The sequence below is a fragment of the Oxyura jamaicensis genome, chromosome 2, assembly GCF_011077185.1.
Source record: "Oxyura jamaicensis isolate SHBP4307 breed ruddy duck chromosome 2, BPBGC_Ojam_1.0, whole genome shotgun sequence".
Lineage (NCBI taxonomy): Eukaryota > Metazoa > Chordata > Aves > Anseriformes > Anatidae > Oxyura > Oxyura jamaicensis.
The window spans coordinates 98,420,235-98,444,839 of NC_048894.1; the positions used below are offsets into that span (position 1 = coordinate 98,420,235).

General features: G+C 38.2%; 1 protein-coding gene across 4 annotated transcripts; it reads left to right on the plus strand.

The window, feature by feature from the left end:
• The first annotated feature begins 66 nt into the window (after positions 1–66).
• FBXO15 (F-box protein 15) lies at positions 67–24,167 on the plus strand. 4 transcript variants are annotated; one of them, XM_035317183.1, is made up of 10 exons: positions 67–294; positions 2,731–2,850; positions 4,682–4,786; positions 9,055–9,297; positions 9,575–9,784; positions 11,785–11,914; positions 13,576–13,658; positions 14,599–14,744; positions 20,995–21,119; positions 23,858–24,167. In XM_035317183.1, exons 1-10 carry the CDS (start codon positions 167–169, stop codon positions 24,125–24,127), a joined length of 1,560 nt encoding a protein of 519 aa, XP_035173074.1. In that variant the 5' UTR covers positions 67–166; the 3' UTR covers positions 24,128–24,167. The 4 variants fall into 4 exon arrangements, with proteins under 4 accessions (XP_035173074.1, XP_035173075.1, XP_035173076.1 ...); XM_035317184.1 differs by having other exon boundaries at positions 9,689–9,784; XM_035317185.1 differs by having other exon boundaries at positions 174–294; positions 2,717–2,850.
• The last annotated feature ends 438 nt before the right edge of the window (positions 24,168–24,605 follow it).

Below are 24,605 nucleotides of genomic sequence, written 5' to 3' on the forward strand. Positions count from 1 at the left end.
CAGCGGGTTGCGAGAGGAGGAGGAGGCAGCGGCGGGCCCTGGGAGCAGTAGTTTGAACGAGCTGCCTCCTGCGCCCACTGCTGGACGTGGCGCCGGGGAAAGCAACTACAGCGACCGCCATGCCCAGCGCCGCCCCTACGGCCGCCCTCAGGTGGCCGAGCCGGGCATGGCGGCCGTCCCCGGTAGGGCGCAGCGGCAGCGGGGTCGCGGCGTGGCGGCGGCGGCTCCTCTTGCTGCCGCCGGGCTCGGCCCGCCGCGGTTGTTTGCCCCTCTTGCCGCCGCCGCAGGGCTCAGGTAATAAGTGGTGCCCCTGCCCGGCCTGAGGGGTGTTCTCCCTTTGCTGCCATTGCTCCCCTTCGCCAGCCTCACGGCCCCCATTTCCAGCTCACCACCAAGCTCTGGCCTCTTCCCTCACGGCCTGGGTGCTCTCCCCTGCCCGGCCACGAAGAGGCTTTGTGGGATGGCTCAGTGGGTGCGAGACACCCCGAGATGTGCAGCACAGGCCTTCCCGGGTGTAACAGACAACCGAGGTTTAACATGCAGTTTTCCGGGCTTGCTGTCCTGAGAAGTGCGGCTTAAGCCTGGGCCAGGTGATGGAGCTGAGAGGAGTAGCGTAATCTGCACTAGTCTGTCAAGAAAAGGGCTACATTATCTTATTAACAAATGTCTACATGTCCAAAGTAGTCAGGCCTTTGTGATAAACGGGACGGCTTCTTTGGGGAAGGTGCGATTCCTTAATCCTTCCAGTGCAGGCTCAGCTTCCAGAAATTCAAAGCGCCAGGTTCAGAAGCAAAATCGAGAAAGGAGATTTTTCTACCAACCCTTTTCTGTAATCTTCATTTTAATAGCTGTTTCATTCCTCCACCCTTTTTTAACCTATAACCAAAATGGGTTATTCCCACCTTTTAAAAGACTTTGGAATTGGTACCTGAGGAATAAAGTAATGTCACAACATGGCTGTCATTTGTGTTTATCCACTGGTATACCACTACATTTGGAGAAGCAGACAGGTTTTGTCACTAATTACAGCTTCCTAGACATCCTTTGAAATAGTTTTGTTCCCTGACCAGCACGCAAAAAAACCCCAACCCAAAACAACAACAGCAGCAACCACAAAAACATGTTCACATTGCAAGTACTGCAGGGTATGAAAGTCAAAATACTGGTACAAAGCTGAGTCCTACAAATTGAAAGGTAATGAAATAGCAATTGAGGTTGTTGTGCCTCCAAGCTAGAGCATCTTTGTTGGTATAGAGGTAGTTCTGCTGTTGCTGAACAGGACTTTTTTCTAAATCCCTTTAACGGCTTTTGAAAAATGCCGTTTGTTATGGACTCATTCAAGTTGGTTCCTCATCTCATTTTCTAAATGTGCTTGTTAATAATACCCATCAGTAAAACATTCGCTTGACCTTCAGGGTGTATTTGACATATGGTTACTTTTTTGTTGCTGTTAATTTTGTTAGTCTATTACATTTTGGCATCTAAACTGAAATGTGTATGTCTTTGTGTTACGTTTATAACAGCTCCCAGGAAAACTTCAGGGATTTTTTTATATGGCACAGTCAACAACATAGGATACAGTTGTTCTTTTTTTTATGATTTTTTTTTTTTTTTTAATTGAGCATAAAGTGATTCTAAATCAAGAGCAGTATGCATTAAATGTATGTGGTGGTGCCCATTTGGTTCAAAATTAGATTATTTTTTTTTTCTCCAACGTGAATTGGTTGCTGATAGCCATGGCAGGGTTGACCAGATGTTAGAAAGCCAGCTGGCGTTAGAAACCGTGGAGCACTAACAGAGTACGTGGGGAGTTGTGCCTGCTGTGTGGAATCGCAGAGTATCGGTGGGTATTAAGTGTAAGGATTTGATGAAGATGGAAACTCCATCTGAATATATGCGTGTGGTTTGAAGATGGTGTTTGTGATTACAACTTTGAAGTTCTTCATATACTTTGAGAAAAAATATAGTTCCTTCTATCAGAAAACTGGAAAAGAAGTGTAAGCCGTTGGACTCTGAGATTTTGTGTTATAAGTATGCAAGGTTACTTTTCATGTAGAGAAAGTAATTTGTATCCAAATTATTGTGTAAATGAGCAGGAAAATCTTTGATACACATTTTTCATGTAGAACTAACACTTACCTGTCGAGCTGCTAGTGTTTTAGGAGGGGAACGTCTGAAGTGAGCATAGAGCCTTGTTTCAAATGAGATTCTGTTGTACAGTCAACGGAATTCTTTTTGAACCGTGGCAGTTTCTGAGAGAATATCAAGGTATTGTTCTGTTTGGTATCTTCTAATAGCTTAGCAAAGTTGGATGGCTCAAAAATGTCTCTGGAGTAATGTTGCAAAACAGAAGATTAATACGGAAAGGCTGATTTATTGCGGGGGTCTATCTGGAGCTTGATTATGGTGCCCGCAGTGGCGCAGCTGTCTAATAGATCTCTACCGGATTCAAACTGACCTGGTGGTGCAGCATCATTCTCTTCTGACTGCTGTGAGAGATTAATCCCAGGAGAGAGACCTGTGAGTTTAAATCGGCCATCAGGTACTTTTAGGTATTTTACCTGATATTTTAGGTGATAATTGTTCAAATTTGTGAACCGATAATAATGAGTTACCACGTGATGTGCTCCCTCAATCCTGTCTCAGTTGAGATGTGGTGTCTAGATGCACGTGATATGCATGCTTCTTCAATTTATAATGATGTGACTCCTAACAGATTTTACTTTCTAGAAATACATCGAGCAGTTTTGCTGCCAGGCCTGGGGAATGTTCTGAAACTGTAAATGCAGAAGTTAAAAGTCTATATTGGAGACCTCCCATAAAACCAAAACCTAATATGTGCATCGAGAGGTGAGTATGTCTTCATGTATGAGTGTAAGAGTCCTGGCAGAGTATAAGAAATTTTTTCACTGTGTACAGTTATTAAGTTCATGTATTGGACATTTCCATGTCAGATATTCTAAGTTGAAAAGGAGATTTGCTTTCCTGACCTACTTTGTGATCCAGAGTTGACCTCAGGACCCCCCAAGTCATACGAAGCCTTCAGCAGCTCCTTTCCAAGTCATGGGATGTGATGATCCTTAAAAATAAAAATTCTTATTGTATTACCTAAAGAAAAGCCAGTTTGGAATTAAACTCCTGATGTTTTTCTTGATGCTTCTTGGTTTTTATAGGTAGTCTTAGAATGGTGGAGTGAGATAAGGGGGAGGAAAGTGGCATGCTGCAGAGGAAATGTTTCTCTCCATGTCTGACATTGAAAGGGCACTTTTTAAAATAGTTGTGAGTTGTTTTCTTTTTGAAGATCTTTTACGTTTCTACAAAAAGCACCTAAGAGTATTTTATAGGGAAGATTAATTCCTTTGTTTTACACGTTTGTAGCTTTCTGTGTTAGTCATTTTTCTGTTTCCCATTGTATAGCCAGTTCCATCCCTTATGTTGTTAGGTTTGTGTGAAAGCTGAGAAAAAAGTTTCCTTCAAAGGAAAAATAATGTGGGTGTGAAAACTACTGCTGAGAATTCGAGATCAAGCATATTATTTTAACCAATTTGTAGCTTTTAAAGGGATCATTGCTAAATTTTCTGTGGCATAAATGCAGTTACTGCTTTGGGCTTACGCTGTTTGAATCCTTTCAGGTAAATAACTATGTAAGTTTTGGCATGCTTGCCTCTCTTTTAGTGCAACTGAATTCCTGAATTTTAATACAAACCCTGGAGTATTGACATTATTATCCTTCTATGCTTGAAATCTATATAGTTCTGGAATAAAGTATTATAAATCAGCAAGTGTTTTGAATGAGTTGGAAAAAAGAGGTATGGCTGAGGCGTTGACTTTCACAACAGTTTGTATTTTCAGTGGTGATTTTAATTTTATCGTATTACCATGGTCTAAAAAGTTAGAGTATAAAATACTTTTTTTTTTTTTTTTTTCTTTTTTAAACTCTGTGCTGTTACCAGGTACTACTGGAAGGGTTTGTCAGTTAATATAAATAAATTATGGTGTCTTATCTGAAGGCTCTGTTGCACTTCTACTTAGGCTGCAAAGAAACATCACAAGTGGGATTTTGTGGCTGGCACCTGCAGTTCATCAGGCAGCCTGGGAGACACACAGGAGCATTAATGTTCTTAAGGTGTCACACAGCTCTTACTTTGAAGTTCTCATTTTTCTGTTGATGTAAATTAAAGCTGTGTGAGACCTCTGAGCACACGTGGCTTGAAGATTTTGATCATGATCCCACTGTTTGACTGGGACATTTCTGTGCTGATGTATCCTGAGAGCTGACAGCACAGTCAGGAAGTGAGTGAGTATCCGCAGTTCTGGGAAATGCTGATGGACTGCGTGGTGAAATCATGGTACAAGCAGCGAGAGGCTGGAGTTGAATAAGGTACTTTCATGTCAGGCTGGGTTGAAGTTTAATGAAAATGCAGACCCATAACTTTTCACGTAATGTCCTGTGCCACTTGAATATGTTGTGATGAATTGTTTCAAGCACATGTTTTAGATCAGAGAGACAAATTAGAACCCAAACGTTGTGAATTAACTCTTGAGGTTGAGGTTTGGTCTTGGAACTCAAACTGGTAGTTTTTATCTCTTTTTCTTTTTGCTCAGTTTCGGGGTTAAAATTCTTTGCCATTGTCATTTTTGGAATTTGCAGGCGAGTCTAACAGCATTTCTCGTTTTCCAGCATGCCATCAGAAATGCTGATGAAGATACTTTCCTATCTGGATGCCGTATCCCTGCTGTGTGTCGCTTGCGTGAGCAAGCGCTTCTATCATCTGGCCAATGACAAGTAAGGAAAGCGCGTTAGTCTTTCTTGCACAGCAGCTGAGTTTACCTGAGTTACGAGTCTTTCTAATTTAGTTCTGCCGATGCCAGAGCACTGGTGCATGTACCTACTGGCAATTACTCCGCTGAAAATGGACTGCGTAGCTCACAGTACAATGTGTTGCATGGAATTCTAGCTGTGCAAGCCCTATTAACTTTAATGGGAGCTATGAGGCGAAAACTAAATACAGGGCTTTGAAATGTTGCTATTAGCATTTATGTTGTTATAAAATTTGCATATATTTCTGTTTGTATTCATGTGCACCTGTGCTGGGTCATTGATTCAGGCAGCCTTTAGTGGTGTGTAGCCAGTAGCTTTGTAGAATTACAGCTTTTCAACTTCTGAAGTCCAACTTCTTCAGCTCTTTATCATTTTTTTTCTTTCCAGAGGATTTGACTTAGTCAAGTGACTGATTACAGGGTTATATCTGTTGCCCTGTCTGTCAAATTTTGGTGACTTCTAAATGAAAACAAAAAGGGCAAAAGTAAATATTGACAACCTTCTTGTAAGTGATTGTTTATACAGAGCTCAAAAAGAGCCAGTATCACCATTGCTTTGTGAAACCGTCAAGAAGACAGAGCTTGGTTTGTACAAAGTAACTAGCATTCCTGGGTATCATTTTTTTCCCAGGATTCTGCTGCATTCGTGTTGTTTAAATGAGAAAATCTCTTCCTAAATAGTAAGTTGCTGCAACTGTATCTCACTTTAACAGTGAGTCAGTTAACATTGTCACCTTTAGAACTGATGAATTTCAAGGGAAGGCCATAATCCAGATTTATTTATTTATTTATTTATTAGGCTGTCAGCGCATACATGTAGGTAAAATTGTGTAGTTGATGCAAATTATATATCTTAATATGCTTTTTCAACTCCAGGGTAGTAAGGTAAGGTAAAATCATTGTAGCTGTTCAAGGGGAACTGCTCCCATCTCAACAATGTCTGTTTCCATTTTTTAATCTCAACAGTGATTACTGTATGGGCAAAAATGTGATTCAAGAAGAAGATGCTTTCCCTTATCTAGGAGGCTGGCTGGTTCTGTAAGATCAGGTCACTTCTTCGTGTTGCATTTCTATGGACCTTGCTGAGTCCCTGAATCATTTGGTGCATTAACAGAAGTTTTAATTGAAGTCCCTGCACATCTTTGTGACAAATCTGGTCTTGTTCATAGACAGAGTGTCTTTCTGAGGATAGTTCTGCTGCCCTGGATGTACTCACTGTCAAGCAGGTTCAATAGCTCTTGATGCAACAGGACTGTCAGTCTTTCAGCATGGGGCATCCGTGATGTCTAATGCTGTGCTTTGTCTTTGGGCTCTTCAAATAATGTCTGCACTTTAATTAAGACTTGGGACTAATGTCTTCAGTGTAACCACTGAAGGCAGGGAAATGTTTCTGTCCCCCCTCTTTCTCACTCACCCACCTCCCAGCATGTAGTAGTATTCCAGTCTTCCTGTCATGCAGTGTGGTAAGCTCACATAGGTGCTCTGTCTGAAAGCCAGAGGGTTTTGATCACCAGCAGAAGGCACGTGTACAACAGGAACTAAGGAGACAGAGCACAAAGGAAGGTCTTTTAGCCTGGCCCAGACCTTTTTGCCATTGTGGTCAAGTGAAGGCTGACAGTGATGCGTCTCTGTTTCTGGCATTTCAGTTAGCAGGAAGAGATTGGGTTGGGTTGTTGTAGCGGTGTCCAGTAAGAAATCTTGAGGTGAATACTGACCGTAACACTGTGAGGAAAAGCGGTGGCACGTATTCTGCTGTCAGAGGCAAACTCATGCTTCCCTGCTGGATGCTTTTTTGATTTGTGTACTCTGCATTCTTCAGAAGTTGAGGATAGAAGGGGCAGAGGTACCTCCTTAACACTTGTGATTCCAAGTCACCCTCATCTTCTCCTCTCCCTCCCTGCCCTGACTAGATTTTTGAGCTTTTTGAACTGATTTCTCTTCTGCTTGCACAATTCTGTTATGGGAAAGGAAGAAGCAATATATATAACTAGTGAGGAGAAGGGTGGCAGGTCTTGATGGATGGAAAATCTGATTTCATTCAATTTACATTGCCAGAGAACTGGACCTTCAAAATGCAGGAAATGCATACTACTAACTCCTGTCTTTTCAGCATCATGAAGCCAGATGACGAATATCCCATTAAAGAGAAGATGTCATTCTTGGGATGTGCTTTCTAGTTAACAGCAAAGGCTTATAGGGTGATACCTTACTGGACTTCTTAGGCTGAATAAGACCAACTGGATGATACACAGCTTAGTTTCCCCTGATGACAATGTGTCAAGGGCATCTCTGCTCTATTTTCATCATCCAGCAATTCTTGGTTTCTTTGGAGTTTAGATAACAATTTGTTTCCTTTATCAGAACTATTTAATATTATCTGATAATTGGGTTGTCTTGTCTTTTCTGGTCTCAGAAGTGAAATATCTTCAATCTCTGTTTTATTATGAGATTGTTCTCCATACTGATTCCTCCTTCCCCTGCCCCCACCTGTGGATTCTGGGAAAGTTAGAAGCTTGTGTTGAATGTGAACCCTCCTTTACCAGTCATAGAAGCTGATGGGTCTGTGTGTTTTTAAACAGCTTTGACCCCCAAAATGGCAGCAGCAGGCTGGGAGGTCTCTACAAAATTCCTTGAGTACTTCTGCACCAGAAACAGGGTCTGGTTATGGGCATGTGGGGGCTTACGCTCAGTGGCTGATGAAATGAGAATGGTTTTCATGGACAGGAGGTAGTGGGATGGATGCACTTAGTCCTTGAATGCTTTAATGCTGTAAGGAGGGAGAAGAAATGCATTACAAAGCACATTAGCATAAGTTTGCCTGGGGATAAGTGAGGACTGGTAAAGGTAATCTTCCTGACAAATTGTAGAGAATTTCTCTTGAGAATTTGATTTCTTTCGCTATTAGTTTCCTTTAGCACGGTTTTGTTGACTGTGTGACTTCAGAAATAGAAATCTAATTGGAAACCGTTAATTGCACATTATTGTTTGGATTCTTTTAATGTCTTGTACTCAGTATCCTAGAGATCATTGTGGGTTAGCAGAGAAATGTGACCCCACGTTTTTTCTAACAGTAAAGAGATGAATCCCTCATTCCTGTTGGATGTTTCTTTGATCTTTGTATCCAGAACTCTTCAAAAGAGTGCAGAAGGGGTTGGCATGACAATGATATCTCTGTGAAACATCAGTGATTTTCACTGTCCTCCTCCACCCTCTTTCGTCTGGGTCTGTGGGAGAGACGTGAGGGGTCCAGATTGCTTTTGTTGAGTAAGAGGTATTAAAACACTTGTTTCCCAAGTTAATTTTGTATGATGAGGATGCATCATTATTTTGGGATGGAAATTTCCAAAGCAACTGCTTAAGCTTAATCAGTTTTCATTCAAGTCACAGTATGTCTGTGTTGTCTCTGAGCTTCATCCTGGGCTCTACATTTTCAGGAAGACAGACAAGAATTACCTTTTCTTTTTTTCCTGTTGATAGCTTTCTTTCAAATCCATACTTTTTTTTTTTTAAAAAAAAAAATCTTCAGTAAGTGTAAGGGAGAGTCTATGAAGGAAGTAGCAGTGTAAGTTTAGGGCAAGTTTTTTAAAAACACATGATCTGGTGTGCTATTGAGAAGCACAAAATAGTGGGAAGTTCCCAAGATAAAACGATACTACTTTCTAAAGCACTAGCCAAACATTTTCTTATATGTAATTGTAATATTTATCAACCCTGCTGGCATATTGTAAGAATTAATTGGGTAACTTACATCCCCCCCCCTTTTTTTTTCTGTGGTAGAACAGAAAGTCACAAGTGGATCTCACTTCTTATGTATACTGTAGAAGAACAAATGTGTTCAGAGAGTCTGTGTCCTTTGAGATAGCCTCATAAGCTCATGAGACATGCTGACATCTAGCATCTTTTGTTTCCTGAGCTTTCAGGTTTGCACCAGGGTAGCTGACCTGATATGAGCTGTTTGAAGATGATCATAGGCAAAAATGCACTAACCGCGCCTTTGCATTTTCTTGACTAGTACCTAGGAGGCTACACATTCTGGTCCTCTATAAATTCAGGTTTAGATTCAGCCCAGTTTGCTGATAAACTAGGACTTTATATTTTTCTGACAACATTGTGCTTAGTGGTATCTGAGAGCTGCATATAAGATGTATTGCTGAAGTGATTTGATGGTTTGTCCTTATAATTAAGTAACTCTTGACATTTATGTTATTTTTCCTTTGTATTATGTTTTATCAGTGGAATCTGGCTGAAAATCTATTCCGGTTGTTTTCCACCAAAACGGACAGTTTGGAAAATGAAGTCTGTGCAGACAGAAACTGTTCCCTCGAGCTGTGCTCCTATACAGGATAGAAAGCCTGGATACTGGAAGAAAGAGTACATCTTGAAACAAATAGCTGCTGTCACAACTAGAGTAATGCAACTTGTTAAACCTGTAGATCCGTATACAGGTCTTCCAAGTAGAATCAAAAAAGCTATAAAGTAAGCAATGCCTTGTCACAGAAGGCATTTACTCAAGAACAATGTACACAAAACTAATGCATTTGGAAAGCTGGGAGGATTGGGAAATAGAACTATAAATTGCATATTATGATGTGAGGATAGAACTACAACCAACTAATGACCTAAATAAGTAATGGTTAATAGAAATATAAACATTCTGTTGGATGCGTACTTTAAGCATAGTCATTTTGAGCTTTTAAAATTATTAATATTTTTTTCTAAACACCCCTATTCCCTCTCTATTCCTGAATACCAGAGCCTCGGGCTTGAGTTGGATGATTGTTGTAAAGGACAGAAATGGAAAGGAACATGTCATGGAGCAGGCAGACTTGTCATTTAAGGACACATCTGTTACTGTATTTTGGTACAGTGCAAGTTGGCCATGCTTAGACATCTTGTCAACCCTAAAACTATTTGGAGTGACTCCATTGCTTCTTGACCAAAGCAAAGCTCCTAGCAAGAATGGGTGAGTTTTTACAGAGGATTTTGTCGTCGTTGTTACTGGTTGATAAAGAGTCTATAGGAGCTATCTAAACTTTTTTTGACTTAACACGTTAATTTTTTGCTAGAAGACCTCTCTAATCTTCCAAAGCCTATGTCCTGCTCATCCACTGGTACAGCTTTTTAGCAAGGAATAGATATAATCCAGTACTCTGAGGCGTTAATTCATAGGTTACTGTAGCTACTGCCAGTACAAGCTGCTGTCATACAAACTAGTAGACAGGTCTTGCCTTGGAAAGCTAAATCTGAATCAGAGATACAAATGAGAATGAATCAAACATGTAAATCTAGGAGAATTTAACAAGGGACATTTAGATTAGAATGGTTTGTCAGCATTTATATGGCTACAGTCATGTAATCTGTTATTAACATTTTTTTTTTTCTATCTGAGAGGTGTGTATGTGAATTTAGGGAACTTAGTGATTGTTGTGTATGTGTGTACATAGGAATACATGCATAAAAAGAAAAATAGTCCACAGCACAATGCGAGATAGGTGTTAGAAATGCTCAGTATAGAAAAGGAAGGATTTGGCTGTTATTTTTATAACTTAAGTATGTATGAGACTTTTCTGGTGTTATTTCGTGAGAAAAGATGACTAAATTTAAAGTGTATATTTGAAGTTTGGTGCTGGAAAGGAATTTTCCATGTCTGTGTCTTATGTGGGGTTTTAGTATATGCAGTATCAGCTACACACTTCTTACACAGTAGATCTCAGAAGAAAAGCAACCAAAGCAACCAAAGCAAACCAAAACACATCCCTAGCAGTAGATCTGTGAAAAGAGAGTTTTGTTGTTCACCTAAAACAAAACAAAACAAAACAGAGTTCTTCAGGAAGAAGCAAAGTACTTACCTGAAAAGGTGAGAAAGGTAGAAGTCTACCAGTCAAATTATGTGAAGAATGTAATTGTTTCCAGCAAGATGATGATTCATATGCAAAAAATTAGTAAAAGAAAGCTTTCAGTCGATTGGTGTATTTACAGAATTATGAGTTGTTAGAGATTGTGAGTATGCATGAAGATGGTGATTTCCCAAATATTATTAGAATGGTACTCAGAATGTTAAGACAAAGAACCTTGTGCAAAGATTTTGGAAAAGTATTTGCCACCAGCCTGATTAAGTCAATAGATGGGAAGGGTTGGTGTCCCTTCCCTGCTGCAAATCCTACAGTCAATGTAAGGAAGTTCCTGTCTGTTTCTGTCTTCCTAGTGGTACAGGGTATACATGGTACTGCTGTGATACTATTGGGAAATCTAGAAACAGTTTTGAATATTTTAGGAGCTGTATATTAGGAGGTCTGCGAAGAGTTGTAAAAAGAGTTTTTTCCACATTCTGAGTAGGTGACGCAGACTGCTTTCTTTCTTTTTATGCCTCATTAGCCAATAAGAATGCCTGCAAAGTATGAACTTCAATAAAATGCTGTTAAGGAGCAAAATTGCTTTAATTACAATGAAAAATCTATAAATAATTTTCTCAAAGGAAAATTTCCTCTATTAGAAGCTTATGATTTATTATATAGGCAGTTTGATCTTTCCTTGTAATTCTGCTTTTGCAGAGGGACTTAAATTTGCCTTCCGAGTAGGTTGCTTCATACTTTGAAATATTTCATGACTCTATCTGGTACCAGCATACTATTATAAGCAAATGGTAAAGAATTCTGTGGTTATACTGAAAAAATGGGCAAGCATATTTGTTTATCCTCTCTTTTTTATACATATTTTTAAAGTAGCATATTAAGCAATCCTATGGTGGCCTTATTTCTCTTCCTCTTAGCTGTTGAGATCCTGCCAGTATGTTGCATTTGCTTAGAATTAAAGTTTATTGCTGTGCATGCTGAATACTTTGAAAATAGTTTTCCTCGGGTGCTGCTAGTCAGAACTTCAGAATTAAAAATGAAATTTGACTCAACTCATACATAAATAAAGAGCCATAATCTTGTTGCTGTATGCTGTATGTTCTTTTCAAAGACCTCGTCGACGCTCCCTAATTGCTGAATATGATCTTTCTAACCTGACTGAAAGTAATGTAGCACTTGGGGCCGATAAGCTTGTCCAGCTCTTCAGTCTGAATCCTGGACTCTTAGTAGGACTTTGGAAGGTAGAGTAACATTTTTATTTCTGTACTTCATTGTGACTTGATTTTTTTTTTTTCCCCCCCCCCCCCCCATCTTTCTTTTCTCTTTGGATTTAAAAGATCTTGTCTAAATTAAAAGCAGGAAAATACAGGTAGGGGCAGCAAATTGATTATTTATTGTATTTTAAAGAGCTGTCACAGGCATATCTGTACTTTCCAAACAAAAATCCTCTAAGTGGAAGAACAGTTATGTATCAGTATATTAGATATTATAATGATTTTATTTCTGTGTTCAGTTGTATTTCTTTTGCAGTCTTCACATGTCAATGTTTGATACTTAAAGGTGTCCATTTCCTAGAAATCTTGGGGCTGACTGTCCTGTGTAAGCCTGTTGTTGACTGTCTCAGTCTCTGAAGAGCCCCAGTAACTGAACAACCATTTCCTTTGGATATTCAGATGTTATTTAGTAGATTGATGTCCCTGTGTTGCTGTCCCTATGGTTTTGTTAGTGTGTTACCTCTTCCAGTGCTTGGAAAAAGAACTCTTTCAGCACCTGGAAATGGTTCAGACAAAAGTTCCACTAAATTGTTAACCACCGAGTGTCTTGCTCTAGTGTATTTTTCCTGCTTAATTTTCTGAACAGCTGTTCTTATTCTTCATGTGGGCAGAGTAACATTAGGCACTTAACTGTAGATGGGTGTAATAATCATAAATGCCAGACATCTTGGTTTTTACACATAGCTTAGCAGTGTAACAGAAATGGTTGATGCTGGCAGTTTTGACAACCAAGGACAGGTTATGTGGGCTTTCTGTTATTTGAATGGAGGAAGACTGAGAGACGCTGTGAGTGATAAACCTATTTCATATCTTCTATAGCATTAATTTTGCATTACAAAAGTATGGGAGTAGCTAAAAAAATTTTTTGTGGGGGTAACCCAGAGAGATGGAAACAATAGTCGCCTGCTTTTCAGGAGTCTAGTAGGCTGGTGACAGTGAACAATTTTACCATTAAGCTATGTATTTTCAAATGTAAGATAAGCATTAAAAATGCCTTTTTTTTTTTTTTTTAAAGAGCTGAACTCATAGCCCTCTGTGATCTTGAAGTAAATAGATGATACCTTTGGTTCTGTTTAGTTCCCACAATGAGCTTTCAAGTTTTCTCTGAGCTGTGTAGGCCTCACGTCTTACCCTTTTCCCAGGAGTACAATCTGGTGAAGACATCTAGGGTATTTCTAGATATATCTTTGAAATTCAGTATTTCCATTAAATAACTCTGTATTCCTCAGTGTTATCCCTCTTTACAAATAGTTCCTTACGTTTGCTGCTCAGGTATTTAGCAGCTGGGAATAAGGTCTGTTTGATTATTCTTAGTTACGCCGTTTGAGGTGAAAATGTAGAACCTGGAGAAGTAAGACTTGATTGTTGCTGATAACTTTTGCCTTGGCGTTTCCCTGCTGTTCCCCAGAATGCAAGAATGCTGTGATTTTTTTTACCTACATTCTGTACTCCTGTGAAAAGAGTTGCAGTTATAGGAGTATTTGCCCACGTGTTAAATCATCCTGCAATTATTACAATAACTAGCAGAGTAATAAGCAGCATTTATCTATGAATTTTAATGCTCAGGAAGACCTTGTGAAAAAGAGTATTTCTGGATGAAAATACATCTACTTTAATTAACTTTTCAGGGAAAAAATGAAATTGCTTTTGTCACGGCAAGTCTTCATTATCATCAACTTCTTGAGAGAAGCACTTTGGGTTCTGCTACTGTGTAAGTTTTTTTTTTCCTCCTCTGTGGGTAATAAAGATAACCTTTTGAGTAAAATTTTGGGTTTTAAAATGAGAATTGGTTGCTGATAAGAGGTTTGTATTTAGGCGGTAATTGACCATTCTTGTTCAATATTAACAAGTTAGGGTAACTGTTTACAAAGATGTAGAAGTATTTTTATACTAAAATGTTGCCATTGTTATGCCATTAGGCATTGTTATGCTATTTGTTTTCCAGTGTATAATACTGGTTTACACACTATAAATGGTTTCAAAATATGAGTTTTTTTTAATTATTTTGTTTGTTTGTTTGTTTGTTTTTAGCTATAGAGAATGATTTGGGGGTTTTATTTACTGCTCATCCCATCCCTCAACTTTCTGCTATGTGCTAGTGGTAGTTTTATGTGCATCCTATAACTTAGTATGACTCTTTTCACACAGAAGGTAAGACTTAATGCAGTCTCAGTAACAAAAACGATGAGTTCTGTTGCTCAGTTGCCTCTGGCCTTTGGGCTCTTCTGATCATTTGTGTGCAGGAGTTTATTAGGCTATGTACAGACAAACTTACTGAATAATTGATGTTCTAGAGAAGTCTATAGCTAGTTGGCTTTTAGATTTGTACTTAAGATGATGCATTTTTTTTATTTGTGTAAACAAGTCCATATTTTGGAGTTTTACAGATCTACCTTTTAAATTTGACTGTCATTTACTGGAGAGCTTATTAGTAAACTATTGAAGAAATATGATGAACTAGAAATGCTTGACTTTCAAAAGCATTAGCAAAGATGAAAATTTGTATTTTGTAATGTTTTTCCCCCTCTTCTTACAACCTCTCATAAAGTGATCCTCTCAGTGCAGGCTACATACTGTATCTCTTTCATTTAAGTCATTCCCTGTTTTTTAATTCTATGTTTTTTTTTTTTGTTTTTTTTTTTTACTTAAAGTCAGTATGTCCTTCCACCTAATAAACCTATACTGGATGATGTTGACCCAGAACATGGACTGCATGACTACGACCTACATCTTGATATGCACAGTGGAAGCTGTACTTACCTGTGTGGAACATTCAAGAGCCTCTCTTGCAGAAAAGGTAGAGTTGACGGAACAGTAATGTCTGTTTTTAAAATGATCCCTGCTGCTATGCTTCCCCTCTCAGATTCAGTTTCTCTCTTCTAAGGAAAGAAATTGAAATGGATTTTTAGAGTAAGCTATGTTTTGTTGTTGCTGTTGCATTATTTCTTTATATCTGCATGGTGTGCGGTCAGGTGTTGTAAGCTTGCTCTGTATGAAGTCTGTCTGGTATTACATTAATTAACATAACGTCACGCCTGAGCTATAACATTTGCAAATTGTCAGGGTATTTTTGTTTGGTTCAGTGTTGAGGTAATAATGCAGGGGCACATCTTTTCATGCAGGCAAATGTTTGTACCTACTTATTTACTGTAAGGGAGAGTGAGTTTGTCCTCATATGTTCCGGGGACATGTTTTTGTAGAACTTTTCTCAATTATACTTTAGGTACATTGACAGGTTGAATATTTTAATATGTCTGTAGGAGATTGTGTGGTCTTCTAGATTTATAGCTTTTATTTAGTTCAAGTTTAAGGTTGCCCTTTCTGACATTTTTCAGTTCCTCTTTGTTTTCATAAGACGCAGTTAGCCATCCTTATAGTTCATATGCAACTGAACTTAATAATTCACTAGGGTTTCGCCAACAATATGGATGATCTTTCTTTGACTTGACTTTAACACAGCCCTGCCTGCAGCTACGCTACAGCTGTCTTACTATCAGCAGAGTCCCAGGGTACAAGTGTTGCTCTAAGAATAAAAGTCCTCCCGGGGTAGCTGTTACAATCCTGAATAAGCTTTATCAGCAAAGATCTCTTCTGCTGGCATCTTACATTCACAGTAGAGCTTCATGTGATGACAGAGTGCTTTCTGTTTATTTCTTCATCCTGTAGCTTATGCAGATAGAGCTATGCCAACAAATTCTGCGAAGCTGGCTAGGGACGCGTTTTTCTTGGTGGCAATTAATGCAAATCTTTATGTGTGCTCATAAGTAAATACTGTAGCTTGTTAAAGCTGAGCTTTAATGATATAATATGCCTGCTGAACAACTGAGTGCCCCAATGACAACTACGTGAATGGCGAAACTGTGGAAAACATAAATCTTACTCGTTTATTGCATAAGATTCAATTTTTCAGTGAATTTTTTGAAAATAGTAGGTCCCATCAAATCTAGTCCTTTCCCTCTCCCAGATAGTGGAAGTACTGATGCAGAATACAGAAAATAATTAGTTATTCGAGCTTAAATATTTTTCACAACTCTTAGATCTTAAAAAATGAAACACTGTAAATTAATTATTGCTTCCCACTGTTCTTCTAATAACTACTAATGAGCCTTCTGTTTTCAGAAAATACTGTTTTTAAAGAAGACAGTAGAGGGCACTGCTACCAGGCTTGCTGCTTCACAGTGTTGGAACAAATAGAACTGTCATTTGGACCGTAGGCTGGTATGCAGTGTTGTAGTCCTTTGAATTTGAAACATGCATAGTTTTCAGATTCCCTGAAGCTCCAAGCTTGAAATACGGGAACACTTATAAGGATAAAACTTCAGTGAATTTCTTGCCATGAAGCAACAGAAATCTCTCCTGAGATGTTGTTATTACAGGAGTCCTCTTTATACCCTCAGAAAAAGAATAATTTCTTCTGTAAACTGGCCAGGGGGTGTGGGTGGTTTTTTGTTTGTTTGTTTCTTTCTTTTTTTTTTTTTTTGAGACTAATGCTACATTTTGTTCTATAGAAATGAAAATTTTAGGCTCCTAGCAGTACAGCTGCACAAGAGAGCAAGATGTGAGACACCTGCTTTGTTGGTATCAATTTACTTATTTTTTCCCCACTTAGGAATTATTTCTGTTAAAGATTAAGCTGATCTTTAGGCAAGTTTTAGTAGCAAAGGTTGTGATGCCATCTCACTTTGATAGTTAGAGAATCTGTTTTACGATCACTATTTTCTTCTGGGCTGTTTTGATTTTGTGTCTTAACTCTGTGAAGTGGGCACTGCAGTCTGCTCTCAGAGGACATCAGCCAGCTGAAGCCACGGTTCTGCAGGCAACAAGCTAATCTGTTGTCTTTTTTCTTCCATATGCTTTTACATTAATAACCATCTTGTATTTGATGGTTTGCACTTTGCTTTTAGGCTCCATTTAATGACACTGCTTGTCTCATTCCCTCGGATGACTCTGGAGTGTGGATGTTTCTGACATAGTGAGAAGTCTTGCTATTTCTTAAAATTCTCTACCCAATCCACATTTATTTTAAATTATGTATATGATGTGCCAATGGCAGGTTTCACAGTCTAAGACACAGATCAGTTGTGAGTTATTATACTGAGGTTTTACTTATTTATTTGTTTACATTATGAAGCTATAGACACTGCTAGGTTACCAGGGAAAGCCCATTTGTTATTCCACAGAGCTACTGATTTATTTGTTCAAGTTCAGTTTTATTTTTGTCTGCTTTTCATTAGTGCCCATTACTGCTGTGTTCATTCTTGCTGCTCTGTTTTCAATTCTTTCTGCAAAAGTCAGAGCATTAAATTAAAAAAGTTATATCACACTTCATTGAACCAAGTGGATGGACTCTGTATGACTTCAGATCTTTTTTTGTTCTTAATACTTGCACTGCAGTAGCTAGCTGTTTTGGCACCCTGTTTTGGCTGTTTTTTAGCATTTTATTTTATGCTTCCTTCCATTTAAACTGAATTGCTAATATGGTCTTGTTGACAGATACTGTAGGGTGAATATGCTAAAAGCTTTCAAATTGAATGTATTAGAAAACTTTTCTTGTTTTCAGGAAGCTGTGACAAGCTTTTCTTATGACTCATCCAGAAATCATGAGTACTATCTAGGTTTTTAATAAACATTCTTGCAATGTACTTACCTAGTCCTTCATCTGTTTAAGTACAGCTTTGTAGCCATATGGTACTTTTAAGCTTCGGCTTCTCAGTGTTATTCCTGCTTGATGTCAGTTGTGCTGTGCCCGCAAAACGTAGTGGGGTTATTTCTGTGTGTTTAAAGCACTTGTAAGATTAGTTTGCAAAATATCCCATAATTTTGCTTGACCTTGAAGATTGAGTTGCAACTTAAATGACCATTTCAGCATGGTAAGGCTTGCTGTTGCCACCAGAATTCACATTAAGCACAGCCTTATCTGTGAAAATAACAATCAAATTACAACTTACAACAAGGCTTGGTTAGCAAATCAAACTCGCTTGGCTTTTAGCAAAAATAAGTGCCTGTGAACTATTGGGTTATTATTTCTTTTCCTGAGGTTTGACTACATGTTGTATGTTCTCTATATGGATATTCCCTTTATTTGGATGTACCTGTTCCCTTTAAGCTGTGTTGACTGAAAGGCCGATTTGCTGCTCTACCCGTCTTACATAAACTCTGAACTGTAAATATTCTAAGGTACCAATGAAACAAATTACAGATCAGGTTGAAGGGAACCTTGCCTGATTTGCCTCATCCATGTTTAATACAGCTTGATTTGCTCTTTAATTTCATTTTCTTTCTTACCTGACTGGGATGAGGAAGGAGACAGGTAAGTACTTAGCACTTTGGCTTCTTGATAACTTCTAGTAGTACATTTTCTTTCTTATGCATACAAGGACTAGCTTTTATATATATATAAAAAAGTAATAAACAGTTATAAAGATAGGGTTAACTAACCCATGTGTAATTAGCTGTCAGATAGCTGTTCTGCACTGCCTCTTTCCATTCTGGCTTGGAGTTGAGAAATATTTGCAACAGGCAATTTCCAACATACATCTTAGCCAGGTGGCCCATCTAGCAATGCAGTAGTTCATGTTATTAATATTGTCCAATAACAGTGTTGTGCTGGGCTTCATTAATTTATTAGTTGTATGTTTATTTTATTTTTTCCAATCTTTCCTTATTCCATTAAAACTTTCATTTGTTTTGAGTAAGTGAGAAGAATAGCTCAATCCATTCAAATCTGAATTGCAGATAACTGAATAGCTCTTTGGAAAAAAAATGCTTGTTGCCTGATGTCATTTAAAATCTCTTGTATAAAAGCTCATCTTTAAGTGCAGTCTCTTAATGTTCTCTTTGTAAAGCTTGAATATTCATCTTGAATGAAAATCTTGTCATTGGATTTGATTTACTGAAGTTTGGAACTGAACCATATGGGTGGGTATCACCCATACTTAACACCTCTTTTCTGCACATTGAGCTCGATCCTGGAAGTGAATTCTGCTTGTTCTTTCCTTCCCTTCTGCTGGTGAGGCCACACCTGGAGTGCTGTGGCCAGTTCTGGGCTCCTCAGTACAAGAGAGTCATGCAGCTACTAGAGAGTGCCTGACAAAAGGCCACAAAGATAACGATGGGACTGGAGCATCTCCAGTATGGGGAAAGGCTGAGAGAGATGGACTGTTCAGCCAGTGGGAGAAAAGGCTCCAGGGGGTTGCTATCGATCTTTATAAATACCCAAAGGGGTGCAAAGAGGATGTGGCCAGACCCTTTTCAATGGTGTCCAGTGATGGGCACAAACCGGATTACAGAAGGCTCCAATTAACATCCGAAAGCACTGCTTTACTGTGACTGAGCACTGGCACAGGTTGCCCGGAGAGGTTTTGGAGTCTCCCTACCTGCAGACATTCAAAAGCTGGCTGGACAGGATTCTGGGCAACCTGCTGTAGGTAGCTATGCTTGAGCAGGGGGGTCATACAAGATGACTTGCAGAGGTCCCTTCTAACCTCAACAGTTCTGTGATTTTCCTTCAACTATACCAAATACATTCTGGTCATAGTCAGGATGGTTCAACTGTATTCACACTCCAGTGTCTGTACCAAGCAATCTGCTGCTTCCGTCTCCTGTCACGTGTTGAGCTGCTTTCTCCACGCAGTAAGTATTCTTGAGTGATGTCTTTCCAGCATTGATTTGTGGTCAGGCATCCTATAGGTGTTGCTTGGTCCTACAGTACCAATTCAGAGAAATTTCTGGCTTTTGTGGTAAACTATGGGCTCAGTCGTTTTCTGTCACTTTGCCTCTAGCAGTCTGTCTTCAGCAGCCACCAGGCAAATGCTTTTTGCCTTTTTGATGTTGCTTCTGTCTTCAGCCTCTTGCTGCTACTGGGCTTATTGATGGAGAACCATGGGCAAACAACTTCTCTCTTTTATGCTTTTTTGTCACTTTTATCTTAAACCAGCTCCTTCAGTTGTCACAGTCTGGAGACTGCTACTAGATTGTAAAAAGCTTTTTTTTTTTGTTTGTTTGTTTGTTTGTTTTTGGTTTGTTTTGTTTTGTGGGAATTCCTTCTTTTCCCTTCTACCTGCCTCATGCGAGTATTAGTTAATTTTTGGTTCTGTTCCTTGACCCCCAACCCATTTTTTTCCCCTTTTGGGTCCCTAGTGCCTTCCTTCTTTATTTGAATAGAATTAGTATCTCTCGTTCAAATAGGTTTGTTGAAGGGAAGTCCTGCTAAGAGACTTGCTTCTATCATGATGGGATGGATTTTTTGTAATCAGAGATCTTGCTTGTTTTGTTATACCCCAAACTATAAGTAGACCTTTGTATTGCCTGTTTAATTTTCTTCCAATAAATAGCAGGTGAAAAAAGGAAAAAAAAACCTCAAAAGTCAGTCTCTCTCTGGGAGGACAGGAGGACATAGCAAAGAAATAGTTATGTTTAATAACAATAATAATAAAGTGATATTAATAGTTCTGCGAAAGAAGAGAAAGAAAGCTTTAAAAATAAATAAATCATAATTTAAAAACTTGATTCAAATCAGGGCTTACTGTTTGTCAGTTTAAATGACCCAATATCCTTTCCAGGAAAGACTTATTGTTATCCTTGTTTACTGTTTTGTAAGGTTATTGAGTTACCAGACAGAACAGAGAAATTAAAAAAGAAAAAAAAAAAGGGGGGGGGAGGCAGAGGTAAGTTATTTCAGCATTTACTTCATGTTTTATATGTTGAGCTTGACTTTTGGGGGGGCAGGCTGTGATGGAGGCATGTGACTGAAGTATTAAATATGGAATGTAGTCCTTGTTTCCTTGTGTAAGTCTTTTAGGTGGCCTTCAGATTTTTATACGCAAATAAATCAAAATTATTTTAGCTGCTGCTTCTACTGTGGATCACAAAATCAAAGCCCTGAATTGTGACGTAAGTTCTCCATAATGTGCTGGATAGCTAGCTGTTGGTGTATGTCAGAGTTCCTTACAGGTGAGGAGGTGGCAAGTAAAGTTGAAGAGAGAGAATATTTAAAGTGTATTTGGCTGGGTTTGATTTCCAGATGTATAATATATTATTATTTCCAGGTGACATTGAAAATGGATATTTAAGGCTCACAGTTGTAAGCTTAAAGGATAATACGAAGCATGTGCCTCTTATTGGGACAGTTGGCTTATCCTGGGAAACAGATGCCTTTAAAGGCAATGTAAAGGTCAGTCAGAAATACTTTTTGTTTCTGGAAATGTTCATCTCAAAATGGAATTATGTTTATGCATCCTGAATATGCTGTTTTTTAAAATGTTTTTATTTGTGGAAGGTATGTCTCCTCGAAAAAAAAAAAAAAAAAGGAATTTAAGTATTGTAAAAATCATGTGAATGTTGAGAAAAATGGTTCAATTCTTTCTGTTCTGGAGGATCTGTTGCATGACACACCCATTGTGCATGTGTGATGATGACTGCAGTGCTTTCAACTTGCTGAAAATGTTGTGTTTGACCAGCATTGCTTGGAACCGCTGGACAAAAAATGTACTGCAGATATGCCTTCTCTTTTTTCCCTGCAGGCAATACATCTTGACCCCCAGGGAAATACTGTGCAGTTCCATTGTAGTGTGTATGTGCCATGAAAGTTAGAAACTGCTGAAGAATATTAAAATGGCAGTGGCACAGGCAGAGACTGCAGCCCACATTCCCACAGTCAGAACCTAGCTCTTGACTCATACAAATGGGGTCACCTGGGTTAAAAGTTTGTATTTTAGAGGACTTCTTACTTCTTTATAAAATTCCTAAAAGAATGATTTTTAAGAAAGATTAAGAGTAGTTCTGTAGATTTTGCAATAGTGAAGGCACATATTTTTAAATGTACTTCAGCTGCATGGATATTTCAGAAGTACCAAAAATACTAATAAAAGTAATTTAAGCACTACTGAAAAAAAAAAAAAAGATTTTGTTCAACAGTTGATTCTGGCATTTACTTGAAAAGAGAAAAACAATTAAGAAAATTATCCTTCTTCTTTCTAATCCTGCATTAGGGCGAAATGAAATACTGTCTGATAATGTTTTGCTCATAGGCACTAACATACTTGTTTTATAGTTTACAGCATCAACCAGCTGTCCCGTGCAACAAGGAGTATAAAACTTATCATTAAAACTTAGTAACCTACGTGTATCTGATGGGAGCATCAACTGCTGTTGAGCTTGAATTAGTTTCCATTCAGTTTTCCCTCTCTAATTACTCGTAGCATTTTTTTCCTCACATTCCTTGTTGACAAGCTAATTCACTTGCATTTTTTCCCCTCTCAGTTTGTACCAGGCTGTTTGAGGCAGGTGTTTGTTTTCAAAGAACAACAAATCCTTTCCCTGTGTATGTTAATAAGACTATCGTATTTTGGCAAGTAGAAGGAATTCAAGCTAACAAGAAAATGCTTTTAAAAATAATTGTTTGCCATCTTTCTCTATTGGCCATGAATGTTCAGTGAGAAACATAATGCAGAATAGATGCTTTTCTTTTTTAGGCTTCTGAAATACTTGAACTATTTTTATTTTATATCCCATTAATTTTATTTGACCTATACACATGCTTAAAGTTAGTGGGATCTTGGCATATAATGTGCTTCATTTGTCTGAAAAGTGTATGATGAGAGGTAGGAACTCTTGTTGCTGTGCTGGGCAGATATCAGGAAATTAGGTGATTTACAGCTGCTTAGCAGGATAATTTTTTTTCTTCCACAAAAATAATTGTAAGTATCATATACAATTCTGGGAAATTAACTGTCAGAGGAAACAGAGAGCTAAGCCAGTCTAGTTTAGCTCTGTCTTATGTTTTTGCAGCATAAGTTCTCCTGAATATTTGCTTTTAGGAAAAAAAATGATATCAATCTTTGTTAAACCCCTCATTTTATGGTGAGCACTTGCACATGTCAACACACAGCTGTGGGTAGAATTCAATTTAGCTTTTGACATAAATCTCTAAAACTCTTAAAACATGTGAAGGCCAAATAAAATCGGTGACAGGAGCTGAATATGACACTATTTTGAATTAATTTGAATTTTCTCTGATACTTCCAGGAAAAAACAGCTTTTTTTCTGGCACTTCTGGGTATTTTATGGAAATTAAATTACCGAGAGTTTGGAATATATGGAGAGAAAAGATCCACCAAATGCTTAAGGCCACCCTGCTTTACTTTTCACAGTTGGCCTTTGAAATGCAAGATAGCAGACCAAAAAATAGTAGCTTTTAGAATCGTATAATTATAGGACCACCTAAGTGGGAAAAGATCTTCAAGATAACCAGGTCCAACCATCAACCTGACCTACCCAGTCCCATTGCTAAAGGATATCCCCAAAAGACACTGTATCTTCGGAGCCTCTTGAACTCAGTAACTATTGTAAATGTGGACCCACTGTGTAAGATACCTACCAAATTTTACACAGTTAGGAACAAGGACTCTGCCCCCTGGCAGTGACTAGAACACAGGTAACACCATCTCAGTAGGGCAATAGATCCATTACAGTACATATTCTTCCACAGAATTCACTTAAGACTACTTTTTTTCAAATATATTTATAGGTCATATAAATTATTAAATGATCATCAGATTTGGTTTGAATTGTATTTGCAGCATAGTTTATAATAACAAACTTAGGAAAACTTTATAGGTCACATTACTTTTTAAGGTTTTGCCATCTGCTTGGTATTGTTTGATTAAACTTCAGTAGTAGTGAAATAATTGTTAAAGCTACAGAAGCACAGCTATATAATACAGCGAAACCTCTAAGTAAGTATCTGTTGACTTGCAATAGTCAGTAGAACACTATTAATTATATTGTGAATTTTTAGCCTCCATACCAAAATTTGCTGTCTATTGAACCTTTAGTATTTCTCCCTAAAGTCAGGGAGAGAACTTACTGTGCCATGGCATAGGAAAGTAATCTCCTCTGTTTGTGTTTTAGGACTGTTACATGATGGATGTTACTCTCTTGGATGAAACTCGAAAGCCCTTCTGGTGTTTCAGTGCGCCAGTCTGCATGGAACTGTCTTCCAAGGCGTCCAGCCTTTATGATTATATGGGTTGTGTCTATACCACAGACTATGCAGATTCAGAGGGTAAAGTCTGTGTTGAGTTGGTATGGCTGGAAGAAACCAAAGAGTATTTCATAGTCAATCTGGTGCTTTACATAAGCACTGAAAAGGTTAATAACTGGTATGGAACAAACTACTGATGTAATTGGGGTGTTAATTTCCTTGCATTAAAAAAAAAAAAAGAAAAAAAAAGAAAATAAAAAAAGAAAATATTTTTTTCATGTTTAAGATTTGATGCGAATGAAGTAAGTAGTGTTCCTGCAAGTTTTGTATCTTTCAGTTTTCCAGTAACAAGTGCAATTGCATTTTTTTTTGATTGGCATAAATGAGATTGAAGAGAGATGTTGATATAAATTAATGTTGTTTTCTTTTCTCTGTTGAACGTCACATGGTTAGTCTGTTCCTGGTACTGGGCATATTGAAACTATTTTTAGGAATAATTATTTTATTGGCACATTTTAATATGGTTAATAAATTTCTTCTTGTGAGAGCCATACTGTGAAGAAGCTTTTGTGAGAGCATTCACAGAATTTCTAGGTTGGAAGAGACCTCAAGATCATCAAGTCCAACCTCTGACCTAACACTAACAGTCCCCACTAAACCATATCCCTAAGCTCT